Source organism: Macrotis lagotis, chromosome X, assembly GCF_037893015.1.
Source record: "Macrotis lagotis isolate mMagLag1 chromosome X, bilby.v1.9.chrom.fasta, whole genome shotgun sequence".
In the NCBI taxonomy this organism is placed as follows: Eukaryota; Metazoa; Chordata; class Mammalia; order Peramelemorphia; family Peramelidae; genus Macrotis; species Macrotis lagotis.
In genome coordinates this window covers 624,489,967-624,506,555 of record NC_133666.1, presented here as the reverse complement: position 1 = coordinate 624,506,555, position 16,589 = coordinate 624,489,967, and the positions used below count along the sequence as shown (strand labels likewise).

General features: G+C 42.4%; 1 protein-coding gene across 2 annotated transcripts in view; it reads left to right on the top strand.

Annotated features, from left to right (window-relative positions):
* COLGALT1 (collagen beta(1-O)galactosyltransferase 1) overlaps positions 1-16,589 on the top strand; it is a 34,356-nt gene continuing 17,767 nt past the window's right edge. The window contains exons 1-9 of one of the 2 annotated variants that reach the window (XM_074203260.1): positions 1-424; positions 520-630; positions 881-998; positions 5,554-5,688; positions 6,193-6,397; positions 6,615-6,734; positions 13,677-13,753; positions 13,864-13,970; positions 14,774-14,906. In XM_074203260.1, coding sequence (XP_074059361.1) covers positions 156-424; positions 520-630; positions 881-998; positions 5,554-5,688; positions 6,193-6,397; positions 6,615-6,734; positions 13,677-13,753; positions 13,864-13,970; positions 14,774-14,906 — 1,275 coding nt within the window. In that variant the 5' untranslated portion in view covers positions 1-155. The remainder of the gene's footprint in view (positions 425-519; positions 631-880; positions 999-5,553; positions 5,689-6,192; positions 6,398-6,614; positions 6,735-13,676; positions 13,754-13,863; positions 13,971-14,773; positions 14,907-16,589) is intronic. The other variant, XM_074203259.1, reaches the window with a different exon arrangement.

Genomic DNA, 16,589 nt, shown 5'->3' with positions numbered 1-16,589 from the left:
GCCCATTCCTTTAGGGCCGGATCCGGGCTGGCTTCACGCGGGCCCAGAGTCTCCCGGGGAAGCGCCGTAGCAGGGCTGGCCTGTGTGCAGAGCGCCGCGGGCGGAGGCGGAAAGGCGGCTTAGCGGCGGCCAGGGCCCGGCAGGGTCCTCTCGCTATGGGCACAGCTTGGGCCGGGAGCCGGAGCCGGAGCCCCGGGAGCCCGCGCCTGCTGGGCCTGGCGCTGTGCGCCGCCGCCGCGCTGCTCCTGCGGGGCCCAGGCCCAGCTGCCGCCTACTTCCCCGAGGAGCGCTGGAGCCCCGAGTCTTCCCTGCAGGCGCCGCGGGTCCTCATCGCGCTCATCGCCCGGAATGCGGCCCACGCGCTGCCCTCGACCCTGGGCGCCCTGGAGCGGCTGCGGCACCCGCGGGACCGGACCGCGCTCTGGTGAGGATCCCCGTCCCTGCCTGCTCCTCCCCTGCGGCCGGGCCCCCTCCTCGGCCTGGCCCCGGCCCGAGCGCAGAGTGCCTGTGTCTTTGTAGGGTGGCCACGGACCACAACGTGGACAACACCTCGGCCGTGCTGCGGGAGTGGCTGGTGGGCGTGAAGAACTTGTACCACTACGTGGAGTGGCGGCCCCTGGAGGAGCCGAGGTGAGGGGGGGCCGGACTGGTTGTGCGGGAGGCGGGAAGCTGGCCGGGGTGGCCCGGGCCAGGCTTCGGGGCTTGCCGGGCGCCAGGACACCCACTCGGGAAGGGCCAACCCTGGAGGCAGACCCCGCGGAGCTGGGTTTCTTAGCTCCACCCCCCACCCCCACCCAAGGGCTGCTATGTGGTCGGGGTGGGGGTGGGGGTCCAACCAGGCCCCGTTCCTCACTTTGTAGACAACTGTGGCTCCCCACAGGTCCTACCCTGACGAGGAGGGCCCCAAGCACTGGTCCAATTCTCGCTACGAGCATGTGATGAAGCTCAGACAGGCAGCCCTGAAATCAGCCCGGGATATGTGGGCAGACTACATTCTGGTAAGAGCCACTGACAGCTCCCCACCCTTCCCCTTCCCCCCCCTCCCCCACCTCAGCTTCCCAGCTCCTCGGCTTTATGAGGGAAGAGGAAGTTGCCTGTCGCAAGTTAAAGCTGAATTGATGCTGATCCAAGGAGAGGCAGCAAGTGTTGAACTTGGGAGTCCCCCCAAAACCTGAGTTCAGGCACAGATTGTGTGATCTTACCCAAGTCCCTTAACCTCAGTTTCCTTTTCTGTAAAATGAGAATAATAATAATAATAATAATATTCTATCAATTATGCAAACTTGAAGCTTTTGTCTTGACCCCTGTGATTTCGTTGGTTACAGGCTCAGGGAGACTTAGAAAATTGCCTGGGGGATTGAAAGGACTCTTTTAGTATCACAGATTTAGGACGCTTGAGTTTGTACTTGAATCCTTGGGCTGTTGACTTTAAGGCCTGATTCTACATTCTTCTACCACATTGCCTCTGGAAGTGTTATAGAAAGGTGGGGGTTTTGTTTGTTGGCTTGTTTTGGACTGACTGTGTGATTTCACTGGTGTAGAGAATTCTCAGAGCAAGAGACTCCCTGTTCTAGTACTGCTCAGTCTTCACTCTGCTGCTCAGTCCTTTACTTTGCCTTTTATAAGTCTTAAGAGGGTGATGCCTCTTAAAACCAAGAGCTAAAGTGACTTGCCCTGGGTCACTCAACCAGGATACATCAGAATCTTACTTGAACCTTTGGTCTTTTTTTGTTTTGGTGAGGCAATGGAATTAAGTGACTCTCCCAAGGTCACACAGCTAATAAGTATCAAATGTCTGAATTCAGATTTGAGCTCAGGTTCTCCTGATTCCAGGGCTGAATGTTCTATCCACTTTGCCACCTAGCTGTCCCCAGCTCTTGATCTTGACTCTAAGGATTCTCTATTCACTATGCCACAGTACCTCACCATAAATCATCATCATCATCATCATCATCAGAAAGGCCCTACTTGTGTCATCAGCTTCCAAGTCTACTTTGACTTAGCACACCGAGACCCAGGGATCAGTGATCCTGGTATCCCCAGAGAGTTGACAGATCCTTCAGGGTTTCTCTGGCCCTTGGTAGGTTAGAGGGAGTACCTCTGATGACAGAAGCAACAGGAAGGAGGCAGAGCAGAATTAAGGTTGGGAGTGTGACCACTCTCTCTCTTTGGTCTGGGAGAAATAAATCCTAAAGGAGGAGCGGGAGTATAAGAGAGGAGGATGGAGAAGCCAGAAATAGCTGGCATTCTAAGTGCTTTTTACTTTAAGCAAACTTGGCATGTGATTGTCTTGATTTATGAAACAGGTAAATTAATTCCTTTCCTTTTGCAAAAGGATTGCCACCACCTACCCTGGCCATCATCCTCACCCCAATGTTCTTTAAAAAGAAATCTGGCCTAGTTTTTGTCAAGCCTGTGAATGTAAATAGAGAAGTACCCTCGACTGAGGTGGTCAGTGTTGATACATAGTAGAGACTTTCTTGAGAACATTATCTCAACTTCAGTTTTAATTTGAGTACTAACTTTGCCACTAGCTAACCATGGGACCTTGAATAAGCCATCTTACTCAGATGGGTTCTCAGTTTATCCTTTTGTAAAATGAGGAGGTTGGTCAAGATTTTCTCTTAGATCCCTGTCAGTTCTGATATTTTGGGACCTAAAGATACATCTTGGGGGTATCTAGCTGGTGAAATGATAGAGTGCTAGACCTGGAATCAGGAGGACCTGAGTTCAAATCTAGCCTCAAACACTTACTAGCTGTGTGACCCTAGGCAAGTCACTTAACCCTGTTTACCTCAGTTCCTCATCTGTAAAAGGAACTGAAGATGGCAATGGCAAATCACTACAATATCATTGCCAAGAAAACACCAAATGAGGTCATGAAGAGTCAGAAACAACTGAAACCACTGAACAACAATAGCAACAGCAAAGATAGGTCTTAGATGGAAGCATCTGACCACAAATTATCTTGTAATAAGTAAATAACTAATTACCTTTTATAACTAAGTCTCATTGTCATTAAAAAATATGAAATTGAGAAACTATCCCTAAACAAAAAGCAAATAAATATTCAACTTTACACTCAGTTCTCTTCATTGGAAAGATGTTAATGGAGTCATGATATGATCACTATTGCATATGGCATTTTGTTTTCTACTTTTTACATTTAACATCACTTCTCAGATATATTTCTTTTTTTGCAAGGCAAATGGGGTTAAATGGCTTGCCCAAGGCCACACAGCTAGGTAATTATTAAGTGTCTGAGACCGGATTTGAACCCAGGTACTCCTGACTCCAAGGTGGGTGCTTCATCCACTATGCCACCTAACCACCCTCAGATATATTTCTATCTTACCAGTCAGTGTCCATATGTCCCTTTTTGCCACCATGTAGTCACAGTAATAATAGCTCTGATTTCTATTCTCTTTCAAGGTTTTAAGATCCCTTTAAGGCCAGTAGTACTAGGATCATTATCTTCATTTTGCAGATGATGAAACTGAGGCTCAGAGAGATGGAGGGACTTGTTCATACTCCCACAGCTAATGAATTCATTGAAGCTAGATATCCAATCCAGTCCTCAGCCACCAAAGTCCAGTCCAATGCTCTTCCCACTCCATCACCCTGCTGCCATCAATCCACTGTTTGCATAACAAACACCCTGTTCAGGGGGATGAAGGGAGCATTGGCAGTTGTTCAGTTTTGAATGGTACAACTGAGAATATCTTTGCATAAATTTCTTTTTCATATTGGAGTTCAAGAGATGAATTTCTAGACCAAAGAATGTGAATAACTTTGTGGTTCTGGTTTGTTCTGGAGGAGTTTGGGAAATAAATCACAAGTCTTTAATGATATAGAAGTGATGGGGGACTTCAATTTTCTGAGTATCTGCTGGCATTCTTCCTAAAGCCAAAGCAGAGTTGCTAATAATTTCTTGGCCAGGATTGGAGACGGATGAATCTCTCTCTCTCTCTCTCTCTCTCTCTCTCTCTCTCTCTCTCTCTCTCTCAAATTTTGCTTAGAGGAGCAGAGATCACAGAGATCTAATATAGCTTTGTCAAGAATAGATCATGTCAGATTTACTTCATCTTTTTTGACAGGTTATTCTACTAGTAGATGAAAGGAATCATCTGGCTTGCCCAAGTTTTAGAGAAACATTTGCCAAAGATCCTCATACTATTTTTGTGGAGAAGAAGAAGAGATGTAGCCTAGACGATACTATGGTTAATCAAAAACCATGTGATTGGTCAAGATGATAATATGGTTTGTCAGTAACCATAGGGTTGGTCAGCATGATGGTATAGTTAGTCACTAACTATATGGTTGGTCAATATGATAGTTTAGTTAGTTAATGACCGTATGTTTGGTCAGTGTGATAATATGGTTAGTAAGTAATCAAATAGTTGGTCAAATTCAAGATGTTCTCATTAAAGGTTTGATGACTGCTTGGAAGGGGGAGGTCTTTGCCCCATACTGTCAGTGACATCACATAGACTAGCAGAACCAGTTGAGATGTTAATTTTTCTGAGTTGCTTTCCTCTTTTTTAAATTTATTTTTATTAAATATATTATTTGAGTTTTACAACTTTCCCTCCAATTTTACTTCCCTCCCCCCCCACCCCCCCCCCATGGAAAGCAATCTGTCAGTCTTTACTTTGTTTCCATGTTGTACCTTGATCCAAATTGGGTGTGATGAGAGAGAAATCATATCCTTAAAGAAGAGATGAGAAATCTAAGAGGTAACAAGATCAGACAATAAGATATCTGTTTTTTTTCTAAATTAAAGGGAATAGTCCTTGAACTGTGTTCAAACTCCACAGCTCCTTATCTGGATACAGATGGCACTCTCCTTTGCAGACAGCCCAAAATTGCTCCCAATTGTTACACTGATGGAATGAACAAGTCCTTCAAGGTTGATCATCACTCCCATGTTGCTGTTAGGGTATACAGTGTTTTTCTGGTTCTGCTCATCTCACTCAGCATCAGTTCATGCAAATCCCTCCAGGCTTCCCTGAAATCCCGTCCCTCCTGGTTTCTAATAGAGCAATAGTGTTCCATGACATACATATACCACAGTTTGCTAAGCTATTCCCCAATTGAAGGACATTTACTTGATTTCCAATTCTTTGCCACCACAAACAGGGCTGCTATAAATATTTTTGTACAAGTAATGTTTTTACCCTTTTTCCTCATCTCTTCAGGGTATAGACCCAGTAGTGGTATTGCTGGGTCAAAGGGTATGCACACTTTTGTTTGCTTTCCTCTTTTTTAAAGCTTTGGATACAAAAGATGCTCAATGGGTAGAGAAGGAAGGGATATGATTATATTTGAAAATGAAGATGTGTTAAGAACACAGGCTAATAATAAATTGTGATTAAATAAAGCTGCCATGTGAAGAAATATCTGGGTTGACTGGGATGTAAAGAATGCTATACTGGTTAGTGTGAAAGAGACTGGAGGGCAGGAGGAAGCTGGAATTTTGGAGAAGCCAGCTGGGTGATGGCTGCTTCAGTCACATGATGTCAATTCTACTGTGATTCACTTCTGCTTTTTTAGTTTCTGGATGCAGATAATCTTCTTATAAACCCAGACACTCTGTCCCTGCTGATCGCAGAGAACAAGACAGTCGTGGCTCCTATGCTGGACTCCAGAGCTGCTTATTCCAATTTCTGGTGTGGGATGACTTCTCAGGTAGGCAGATCATGACTTCTATAAAATGTGTGATGATATCTGTGGGGAACATAAAAGTTACTCTTGGGGCCCACATGCAGGATTTTGGTAGCCCTAATTCTGTTGGCTTCTGAATTGGTCATTTTAAAAAAAAATCAGGGTTTGTCTGCTCTGCCTTTATTTTTCTAGGACCCAAGTAACTTTGTCTTTTGCTTTCTGCTGAAATGTAAGCTCTGTGAGGGCAGGGACTGTTTTTAACCTTTCTTTAAATATTTTTGAATACATTTAGTATAATATCTGACACATTAGTAAATTAATAAAGCTATCAATAAATGCTTATTGATTGAGTTTCTCATCAGTTCCTGCTTTCTCTGCATTTACACTGTTTTGCATAGAAACAGTAGCAACTTTTCGCTGTTTATCATCTTCGTCCTCTTGAACTCATCTTCGAGGGCTCTGAATATCTCTTGGGAGTTCTCTGGGTATTCCCCTTTTACTTTGGGACTCAGTTGTCTTTCCTTGCAGGGCTATTACAAACGAACACCTGCATACATACCCATCAGGAGGCGGGATCGCCGTGGCTGCTTTGCTGTTCCCATGGTGCACTCCACCTTTTTGATAGACCTGAGGAAAGAGGCTTCCCGGGAGCTCGCCTTCTATCCCCCACATCCTGATTACACCTGGTCCTTTGATGACATCATTGTCTTTGCTTTTTCCTGTAAGCAAGCAGGTGAGCATCTTTGTCTTATTATAGACTTGGGGCATCTACATGATATTTGACAGGTCTCTACTCCAAGGATAATGATAAAATCTCAAATTGCATAAATAACCTGCTCGTCCATCCAACCTACCATTGTCTTTTAATCAGCTTGGTATTTGAATGTTCATGTATCATTATACAGCACAATTACACCTTGATTTATTTTTTGTTTTTTTGCTGCTTGCAGAAGTGCAGATGTTTGTCTGCAACAAGGAGGTCTATGGCTTCCTCCCTGTGCCACTGAGGGCCCACAGTTCCCTGCGAGATGAGACTGAGAGTTTCATGCATGTCCAGCTTGAGGTCATGGGTAAGTCCAATCCCAGTCTCTCTGGAAATGACTATCTTCTTCCTCTCTCTCCATTTCACACTCTATATTTAGAAATTCTTTGTGTCCTTTGTGAAATCCCAAATGAACAGCTCCCCGTACACAGCCATGCCCATCTCCCAAGATTGAATTGGGCAACATGGAAGTAGAAACTATATCTCTCTCGAGATCAAATCTCTTTCTAATCAGAATCTAGGCTACCACTAAGTTTCTTGTGAGTACAGGGATCATGTATTTGGTCATTAGGATCTCAAACTCCTAATTCCAGAGGCAATTATCCATAAGACTGATGTGGTTGAGGGTTATAGACAATATATAGAAACTTGAAGGAGGGAGAGGTCATGGTATCCAGGAGTAGTTTGGGAAAATTTCATGGATGATGTAGGGCAAAATTGTCTTTAAAGAATGGATAGAAGGGGCAGCTAGGTGGCACAGTGGATAAAGCACTGGCCCTGGAGTTAGGAGTACCTGGGTTCAAATCTGGTCTCAGACACTTAATAATTACCTAGCTGTGTGGCCTTGGGCCTTGCAAAAAAAAACCTTAAAAAAAAAGAATGGATAGGATTTGGATTGCAGAAGATAAGGCTTGGAGATGGAAATGGGGCAAGGCAGAGGATCGTAGAACTATTTAAAGATATTATTATTATCATTAATAGCATTTGTAGAATCCTTTGGGATTTGCAAAGCACTTTAGAAATATTATCTCATTTGATCTTTACAATACTCCTGAGAAGTATGTGCTATTAATTTTGCATATATGGAAACTGAAATTGATAGTGGTTAAGTGACTTGCTCAGGGTCACAGAACTACTTAGTGTCTTGATTTGAATTAGACCTTGGGAATTCCTGATTCTAGAGTATGATGTTCTATGCACAGCCACCTAGCTCTTAGTCATTTCCCAGTTTATTCCCCACCCATCATTAGAATCCTCTCTAGTATTGAAGAAAAGTAATTACACAAAACTAACCACTGCTGGCATCATGTCTATTAGCAAGTATTATATAGTCTCCCACTTTTCACTGAAAGGTAGAAATGCTTTGTCATCTGTTGTTTGGAATCAAAATTGAGCTTTCTGTTTAGTCAGAACTTGACAGCTTTCCAAATCCAAGAAGACAAAATTTATTTCCTCCCTGAAACATCATAGATTTGTGGGTGTTTGGCCTAGTTGTCTTAGTTTCCTCACCTTTCAAATGAGCTGGAGGAAAAAAAATGACAAACTACTCCAGTATCTCTGCCAAGAAAACCCCAAATGAGGTCCTGAAGAGTCAGAGATGATGATTTTTTTCAATTTTCTAAGATTTTATTTATTTTTGAGTTTTTTGAGTTTTACAATTTTTCCCTAATCTTACTCCCCCCCGAAGGCAATTTGTCAGTTGTTACATTGTTTCCATGATATACATTGATCCAAATTGAATGTGATGAGAGAGAAATCATATCCTTTAGGAAGAAACATAAAGTATAAGAGATAGCAAGATCAGACAGTAAGATATCAGGTTTTTTTCCCCAAATTTAAGGTAATAGACCTTGGTTTTTGTTCAAACTCCACAGTTTTTCCTCTGGATACAGATGGTATTCTCCATCACAGACAGCCCCAAATTGTCCCTGATTGTTGCACTGATGGAATGAGCAAGTCCATCAAGTTTGATCATTGCCCCCATGTTGCTGTTAGGGTGTATAGTGCTTTCCTGGTTCTGCTTATCTCACTCAGGATCAGTTCATGCAACTCCTTTCAGGCTTCCCTGAATTCCCATCCCTCCTGGTTTCTAGTAGAACAATAGTGTTCCATGACATACATATACCACAGTTTGCTAAGCCATTCCCCAATTGAAGGACATTTACTTAATTTCCAATTCTTTGCCACCACAAACAGGGCTGCTATGAATATTTTTGTACAAGTGATGTTTTTACCCTTTTTCATGATCTCTTCAGGGTGTAGACCCAGTAGTGGTATTGCTGGGTCAAAGGGTATGCACATTTTTGTTGCCCTTTGGGTGTAGCTCCAAATTTCTCTCCAGAGAGGTTGGATGAGTTCACAGCTCCACCAACAATGTAATAGTGTCCCAGTTTTCCCACAACCCTTCCAACAATGATCATTATCCTTTCTGGTCATATTGGCCAGTCTGAGAGGTGTGAGGTGGTACCTCAGAGAAGCTTTAATTTGCATTTCTCTAATAAATAGTGATTTAGAGCAATTTTTCATATGACTATGGATTGCTTTGATCTCCTCATCTGTAAATTGTCTTTGCATATCCTTTTTGCATATTTGTCAATTGGGGAATGGCTTCGTTTTTAAAATATGACTCAGTTCTCTGTGTATTTTACAAATGAGTCCTTTGTCAGAAACATTGGTTGTAAAGATTGTTTCCCAGTTTACTACATTTCTTTTGATCTTGGTTACAGTGGTTTCATCTGTGCAAAAGCTTTTTAATTTAATGTAATCAAAATCATCTAGTTTGTTTTTAGTGATGTTCTCCAACTCTTCCTTAGTCATAAACTGCTTCCCTTTCCATAGATCTGACAGGTAAACTAGTCCTTGATCTTCTAATTTACTTATAGTATTGTTTTTTATGTCTAAATCCTGTATCCATTTGGATCTTATCTTGGTATAGGGTGTGAGGTGTTGGTCTAATCTAAGTTTCTTCCATACTAACTTATAATTTTCCCAGCAGTTTTTATCGACAAGAGAATTTTTATCCAAATAGCTGGACTCTTTGGGTTTATCAAACAGCAGATTACTATAATCATTTCCTGCTGTTGCATCTAGTCTATTCCACTGGTCCACTGCTCTGTTTCTTAGCCAATACCAGACAGTTTTGATGTGAGTCAGACATGATTGAAACAACTGATCAACAAATGAGCCAGGTATTATTGTGATATAAAGAAATGCAAAAACAGATACCCTGACCTCAAAGAACTCACATTTTAGTGGAGGAGACAACTTGAATATAGCTATGTACATACAAGATATATTCACATGTAAATGAAAGCAATCTCAGATGGAAGACTCTAGCTGTTGGGAAGAGAACACTGGGAAAGGTCTCTTACAAATGGTGCCATTTGATTCTCCCCCACAAAGTAATTGGGGTTAAATGACCTGACCAGAGTCACACAGCAAATAAAAATGTCTAGTGTCTGAATTAGGATTTGAACTCAGGTCCTCTTGATTCTAGGGATTGTTCTCTATCCACTATACTACCTAACTGCCCCAAAGGTAGCATTTAACTGAGTCTTGAAGGAAGCAAGAGAAGCCAGGAGTGGGGGTAAGGAAGGAGAGAATCTCAGACATGGGGGGGACAGTCAGTGAAGATGCCTACAGTTAAGAGTTGTAGGATTCATATTCAAAGACAACAAGAAAATCAATTGCTAGTAAAGAAGATTGCTAAGAAGGGTCTAGCAGGCTGTAAAAGCCTAGCAGAGGAGTTCATGCTCAGTCCTAGAGGTATAGAAAGAAACATTGAAATTTGTTGAGTAGAGGACAAGGTGATATGGATAGACCTGTGCTTTAGGAAGATCACCTGAAACATACCACTTTATTTTTTAAATTTGTGCCAGGATCCCTAAATAACCTGAGAATAACTAAAGATTATTCAATAATCTGAATAATTTAAGAATAACTCAAGATTACTCATTGTGTGTATTGGGAATTATGGACAGACTCTGAGGATGTTGTAAAGAAGGGGACCATATGGGTACCAGTTACTGCTGGAGAAAAAAGCAGTGAAATTCTGCAAATTTAGGAGATCCATATTAGAATAAGAAATCCTGCCAACCCCTGGCTTTTTTCTTTTGAGAGACTTCTCTGGGGGATCAGGGGAACTGGGCTATGGAAATTAAAAAAGGAGGGGAAATAATGGTAAAGAAAGGATAGAGAAACACTTGGAAGAAATAATAAGCAGAACTTAGTGAAAGTCAGGAGATAGTGGGGGGGATGAGGAGTCAGAGATGACTTAGGTCCTGTGAGGTTGGGAGAATAGTCGGGCCATCAATGCAATATAGATAAAGAAAGGAGAGATATTTTTGGGAAAAAGATACGTATTTGTTGTGCTGGTGGGATATCAAGTAAAGATGTGGATCTGGAGGCTCAGAAAGAGATCAAGGGGAATTGGAAATCTTCGGTGCAGCCATTAATTGAAATCATTAGAATGTTTTCTGGATGAATGAAGTGAGAAGAGGATTTACATTCAACTCTTATTTGTCTTTGAATTTCCATTGCATGGCACAGCACCTGACCCAAAGCAGAACATTTCATAAGCAATTGCTAAGTTCATTTGCTTCTTGCAGAATATCCTTTCTTAGAGTGGGAGAAGATAGGAGACAGAGGAATGGGAAAAGAGACCTGAATATTGTGAAAAGGAAGAAAGTCATCACAGGATGATAGATTAAGAACTACAGGTGGTCTTAGACATTATCTAGCCCAACCTCTTCATTTTACAGATGGGAAAACTTAGACCCAGAGAAGGTAAATGGCTTGCTCAAGTTCAGTAATTAGCAAAGTCAAGAATAAATTGATTAAGGGGGCGGCTAGGTGGCATAGTGGATAAAGCACCAGCCTTGGAGTCAGGAATACCTGGGTTCAAATCCAGTCTCAGACACTTAATAATTACCTAGCAGTGTGGCCTTGGGCAAGCCACTTAACCCCATTTGCCTTGCAAAAAAAAAAAGAATAAATTGATTAAGAAGTATTTGTTAAACTCCTACTATGTACATTAACTCTGCTATGTGGTGACAGGAGAAGGTGTTATTTTGTTTGAGGAAATTAGGAGATCTAAGAGACATATGAAAGAGAAAGGGATGCATATTAAACATTGATAGGACGAGAAAGGATAAAGATGGGAGATGGTCCATATCATTGAATGTATGATGAGGAATCATGCATAACAAACTGGAAAAGGTAGATTGGAGATGTGAAGGGTTTAAATGACACATTTCAAGTTCAGTAGTTTTTTTACATAGCACTGTACTGTCTCTTAAATAACGTCAAATACCATAGAAAGGTCAGGGGGAATAAGAAAGGAGAAAAGGTCAGTGGATTGCATCCTTAACAAGTACTAATAATTTGGAAGGGAACAGAAGTTGAGCAAAAAAGAAATTAGATTGCAAAAGTTGAGGACATATGAGCCCAGAGGGCAGACCCTTCGTTGGAGGTGCTTGGCAAGTTGGCTTCTGCTGGTAGTTCCTACAGCTGCCTTCCTGTTCTGGCTGTAGTCCAGTCCATAGCACAGACCAGTGCCTGTTTGACTCCTTGCATTTCTTGGGGAAGGTTCACACTATGTCTTTGTCCTGATTCCAGACAGGCCTGAAAGAACTGAAGGTTGGTGGAGGTCAGCTCAACTTTCAAAAGGCCAGGTTCCTATCCCTGGGCATTTTTAGTGGAGAAGGCAATAGCTCCAATCTGTGTGGTGTTCCTTCTGCTCCAGCCAATCTGCTTCTCATCCTCCTAGCCTGGAATGTTAGTCTGTTCACCTCTGCTCATTTCCTCCTCTATGGAGGAAAAAGCTCTTTCTTGAAGATTTCCCTGGCTGATTCAATTTAACAATTTCCTTCCAGACATTTCCTTCCTTCTCTCTGGTATCCTTACAGAATAAACACAAATTGATTCCCCATCTGTAGTTTTTTTCCTATTTCATTGTTCTTATGTACATCTCATCTATGGTTTCCTGTGTATGTGTATCTGTTTTCCTTATGTTTGGTGATATGGTATGATATGACTTTGTATTTGGAGAATGTGTCCTTGAAGGCAGGAATTATATGTGTGGATATATGTAGTTGTTGGCTTTGAATTCACATTTCTGACATTTGGAGGCTAGATCAATAGATGAACTATCATGCATGTCTTTTAAAAACCATTTAATCTGGGGTGGCTAGGTGGCGTAGTGGATAAAGCACTGGCCTTGGAGTCAGGAGTGCCTGGGTTCAAATCCAGTCTCAGACACTTAATAATTACCTAGCTGTGTGGCCTTGGGCAAGCCACTTAACCCCATTTGCCTTGCAAAAACCTAAAAAAATACCCCATTTAATCTTTTTTTTAAAATCACTTTAATTTCCAAATATATTTTCTCTTCCCTCCCTACTCAGAGAGCCATCCCTTTTAATAAAGATTGAAAAAATCAGTGGGGAAGGGGAGAAGTAAGTTAAGCAAACCCAGGTAACATAACAAAAGTTTGAAAGTATGTGCAATGTTCTGTGTCCAGAATCCCCCATTCCTGTAAAGAAAGGAAAGAGGTACATTTTTTCTTTAGGGTCAAGTGTGGTCATTTTTGTTTTGTGTTCTTTTTTCTATTTATTATTATTGTTGTCTTGTGTGAATTGTTTGCCTGGTTCTTTTTATTTTGCTCTGTTTCAGTTCATGCAACTTACTCCAATCTTTTCTGTACTCTTCATATTCGCTCTCTTACAGCATAGTAATATTACATTGGATTCATGTATCACAATTTGTTTAGCCATTAATCAGATAGTCAATAAACATGTATTAAACATCTACTATATACCAGGCACTTTGCTAAGCAGTGGAAATATGTGTGTGTGTGTGTGTGTGTGTGTGTGTGTGTGTGTGTGTTTATATATGAAAAAAGAAAATTCCTACTCTCAAGGAGTTTACAATCTTTTGAGGGAAAATATTTCACTTACGGAAGCTAAAAAGTAGAGGTGGGGGAGAAAGAAAGGGACCCAGTTTGGGAGCAGGAAATCCAAAGAAGTACAAGGAAGGAAATGAATGAAGAGACAGCTTTCTGCTCCATCTTCCATTCAGAGTGGTCCTAGGAGTAGTTGGTTCTGATGAGGTGTGAGTGCCAAGTGCCAAAATGTGATCTTGTAGGATGATAAGGTTTCTGGGGCATGAAGGTGATAGATATCTACTTTGTTCCCAGTTCTTTGATACCACAAAATCTGTTATACATGTCTTTTTATCTTTTATTTTCCTGTAGTAAAGTACCCCCCAGTGGAACCTTCACATTTTACCTCTGTCCAAGCCAAGGTACCCGATAAGATGGGCTTTGATGAGGTAAGAATTTGTCATTGGTCTTGAGGAGAGCCAAATGTGGGAGGAGAAGGGGAAGAAGAGGATGGAGGAAGACTCTGGAGTTTGACTGTGGCTTATGTTTGGCCTTGTAGGTCTTCATGATTAATCTTAAACGTCGACTAGACAGACGTGAGCGTATGCTGAAGACTCTCTATGAGCAAGAGATTGAATGCAAAATTGTTGATGCAATCGATGGAAAGTGAGTTCCAGTCTTGAATAGCTGGGGGACCTGGGGAAGCCCTGGGTCACAGGAGGGACCAGTGACATTGCAGTTCCAGGGCTATGACAAGTCCTCTGATGAGGATTCACTCTCCTAAGGATTGTACAGAATTGCTCAGCCCTGGAATGGTGTGTAGGGCATCCCCTGCCAGAGTATGGCCAACCTCATGCTCCATTCCTATGGGAATCCTGGGTCTTACTCCATGGGTAATAGGATGGTCCACATGTTTTTAACTTATTCTGTTGGAGGGAATATGTGGTCAGTGATCCTCCTCACTGGGCAGATGCTGAGGTATGAAATGCTGGTTAGCTTCTGGTGGGCTCATAGGAGTAGCTAGTTGACTTGGCCCCCAAATAAAAAATGTACCTCCTTCCTTTCCTTGCAAGAATAGGGGATTCTAGGTATAGAATATTGCTTATATTTTCAAAGTTGGTTGCTATGTTAAGAGGAGTTAGGTCTGGAGTCAGGAAGACTGGAATTCAAATCTGGCCTCAGTCATTTACTAACTATGTGAATCTGAACAAGTCATTTAACCTCTGTTTACCTTAATTTCCTCAACTATAAACATGGGAATAATTGCAGCACCCACCTTGGGTAGTTGTTATGAGGATTATATGAGATATTTGTAAAGAACTTAGTAGAGTATAGAACACTATAATAGGGACTATATAAAAGTTTGTTTTCTTCCCCTTCTTCCCCCCCATGAACTGTAAGCAGATGACTCAGTCATCATCTGTTGCCTTGAATGACTTAGAAAACAGTTTTGTTCATATTCCTTCTAGAGCCATGAACACAAGCCAAGTGGAAGCGCTGGGGATTCGGATGCTTCCAGGTTATCAGGATCCCTACCATGGCCGCCCGCTCACCAAGGGGGAGTTGGGCTGCTTCCTCAGTCATCACCAAATCTGGAAGGAGGTAAGTGCCAATGGGAAGGACTCTTCTGGCCCAAAGCCAGTGTCTCAGGAGAGGCAGATAGGTTTCCATTCCCCAACAAACACAGAAGGATATTTTTAGCCTAGAGACCAGGGTGGGGAGATTAGGGGAATGTGATAAAACTCCCTTGGAGGAGTTGAAGGACTTGTCTTCCAAAGTAAGAATTTGACTTTCTCTGTCTGGTCCTCAGAGGACAGAACTAGGAACAATGAGTGGAAGCCAAAAAAAAAAAAAAAATTCCAGTTTGATGAAGTCATTATGTACTTCCTAACATCTAGAGCTGTCCCAAACAGGAATGGGAAGGAGGGAGCTCCCCCATGTGGCACTTTTTCAAGCAAAGGAGATGATGATGATGATGATGATGATGATGGTGCTTGTCCTTCATTCTTGAAGACCATTACCTCAAGAAGGTCATGTAATGATAAGCACATGAATTGGATTTGAGTGAGAGGGTGCTATGCCAAGTCACCATTCTCATTTTCTCCTCCAGAACCATCTGGATCCAGTGATCAGATATAAATCAGGATGACTGGAGATGCCTGGGAGGAGAGTCAATCAGGGTTAAGTGATTTACTCAGGGTCACACAACTAGTAAGAGTCCAGTGTCAGAGGTCAGATTTGAACTCAGGCCCTCCTGACTTCCAGGGGTGACTCTGGATCCATTGCATCACCTAGCTGTCTGAAGCAGCTAAGTAAAAAGGACAAATGTCAACCTTGTTGAAGAGGAGACTCTTCTCCAGGCTTGGATTGTACTTGATGGCACCAGAAGTCCTTTCTAGCTTTGAAATCTTCTAAGTCTATGCCTAGGATTCTGGTGTCATGCTTATTTCAAGGGTTGGGAGGACCCCAGGGTTATGTAGTCTTAACTGAGCAGTAATCCCTTCTTGGGCATCCCAACAAGGGAGTCATGACAATCCAGATGGGGGTGTGGGCATTGGAGTTAATAATCTGACCATTATATACATCTCATTCTTATTGTAAATAAAAGGGCTTTGCAAACTGTGAGAGCTATAGAAATGAAAGTTGTTTTTATTGTTGTTATTCCACTTTGGGACGGCTCTAATTTTTCCTAGGTTTTCCCCTCTATGAAGCTCAAACCTGTCTCTCAGCAGGATATCCATAGTTCCATCTTCTGGGACCAAGGAGAACAAATCTGGTTCTTATTCTCCACCTTAGCCTTTATCACATACCCAGGAAGCAGCTGGGGTGTCCCCCTAAGGTCCCTCTTTCCCAGAATGTCTAGTCTGGATGTCATAAAAGGTGGTTATAGACCTTCTAGCACAGGGAGAAGCTGGGAAATCTAGCCATGTACTTCTACAACTGTGAGTTGTGGGGAAAGGAAAGGAAGGGAAGAAGGGGTAGCCCGGGAGATGGAGGATGTTGTTTTTCCTTGAGAGCTGGGTGCTTCTGAAGTAGAAGACCCACTTGTGATTATTTGAGAGATGATAGTGAGTGACCTGGGCCAAGAAGGAAGAAGATCTCAAATAGCATCAGGGAGTAAGTAGATATACAGACCTTCAGTTATTGGTCAGAGTGAGGAAGAGGGAAGATAGTGTTGGCTGGGCCTAGGCCAGGCCAGGGCCAGGGCTTCTCCTAAAGCTAAGACTCTTGACTGGTTGCCTTTATTCCTAGTCAGACCCCCAAAATGATTGAAACACTGGCCTT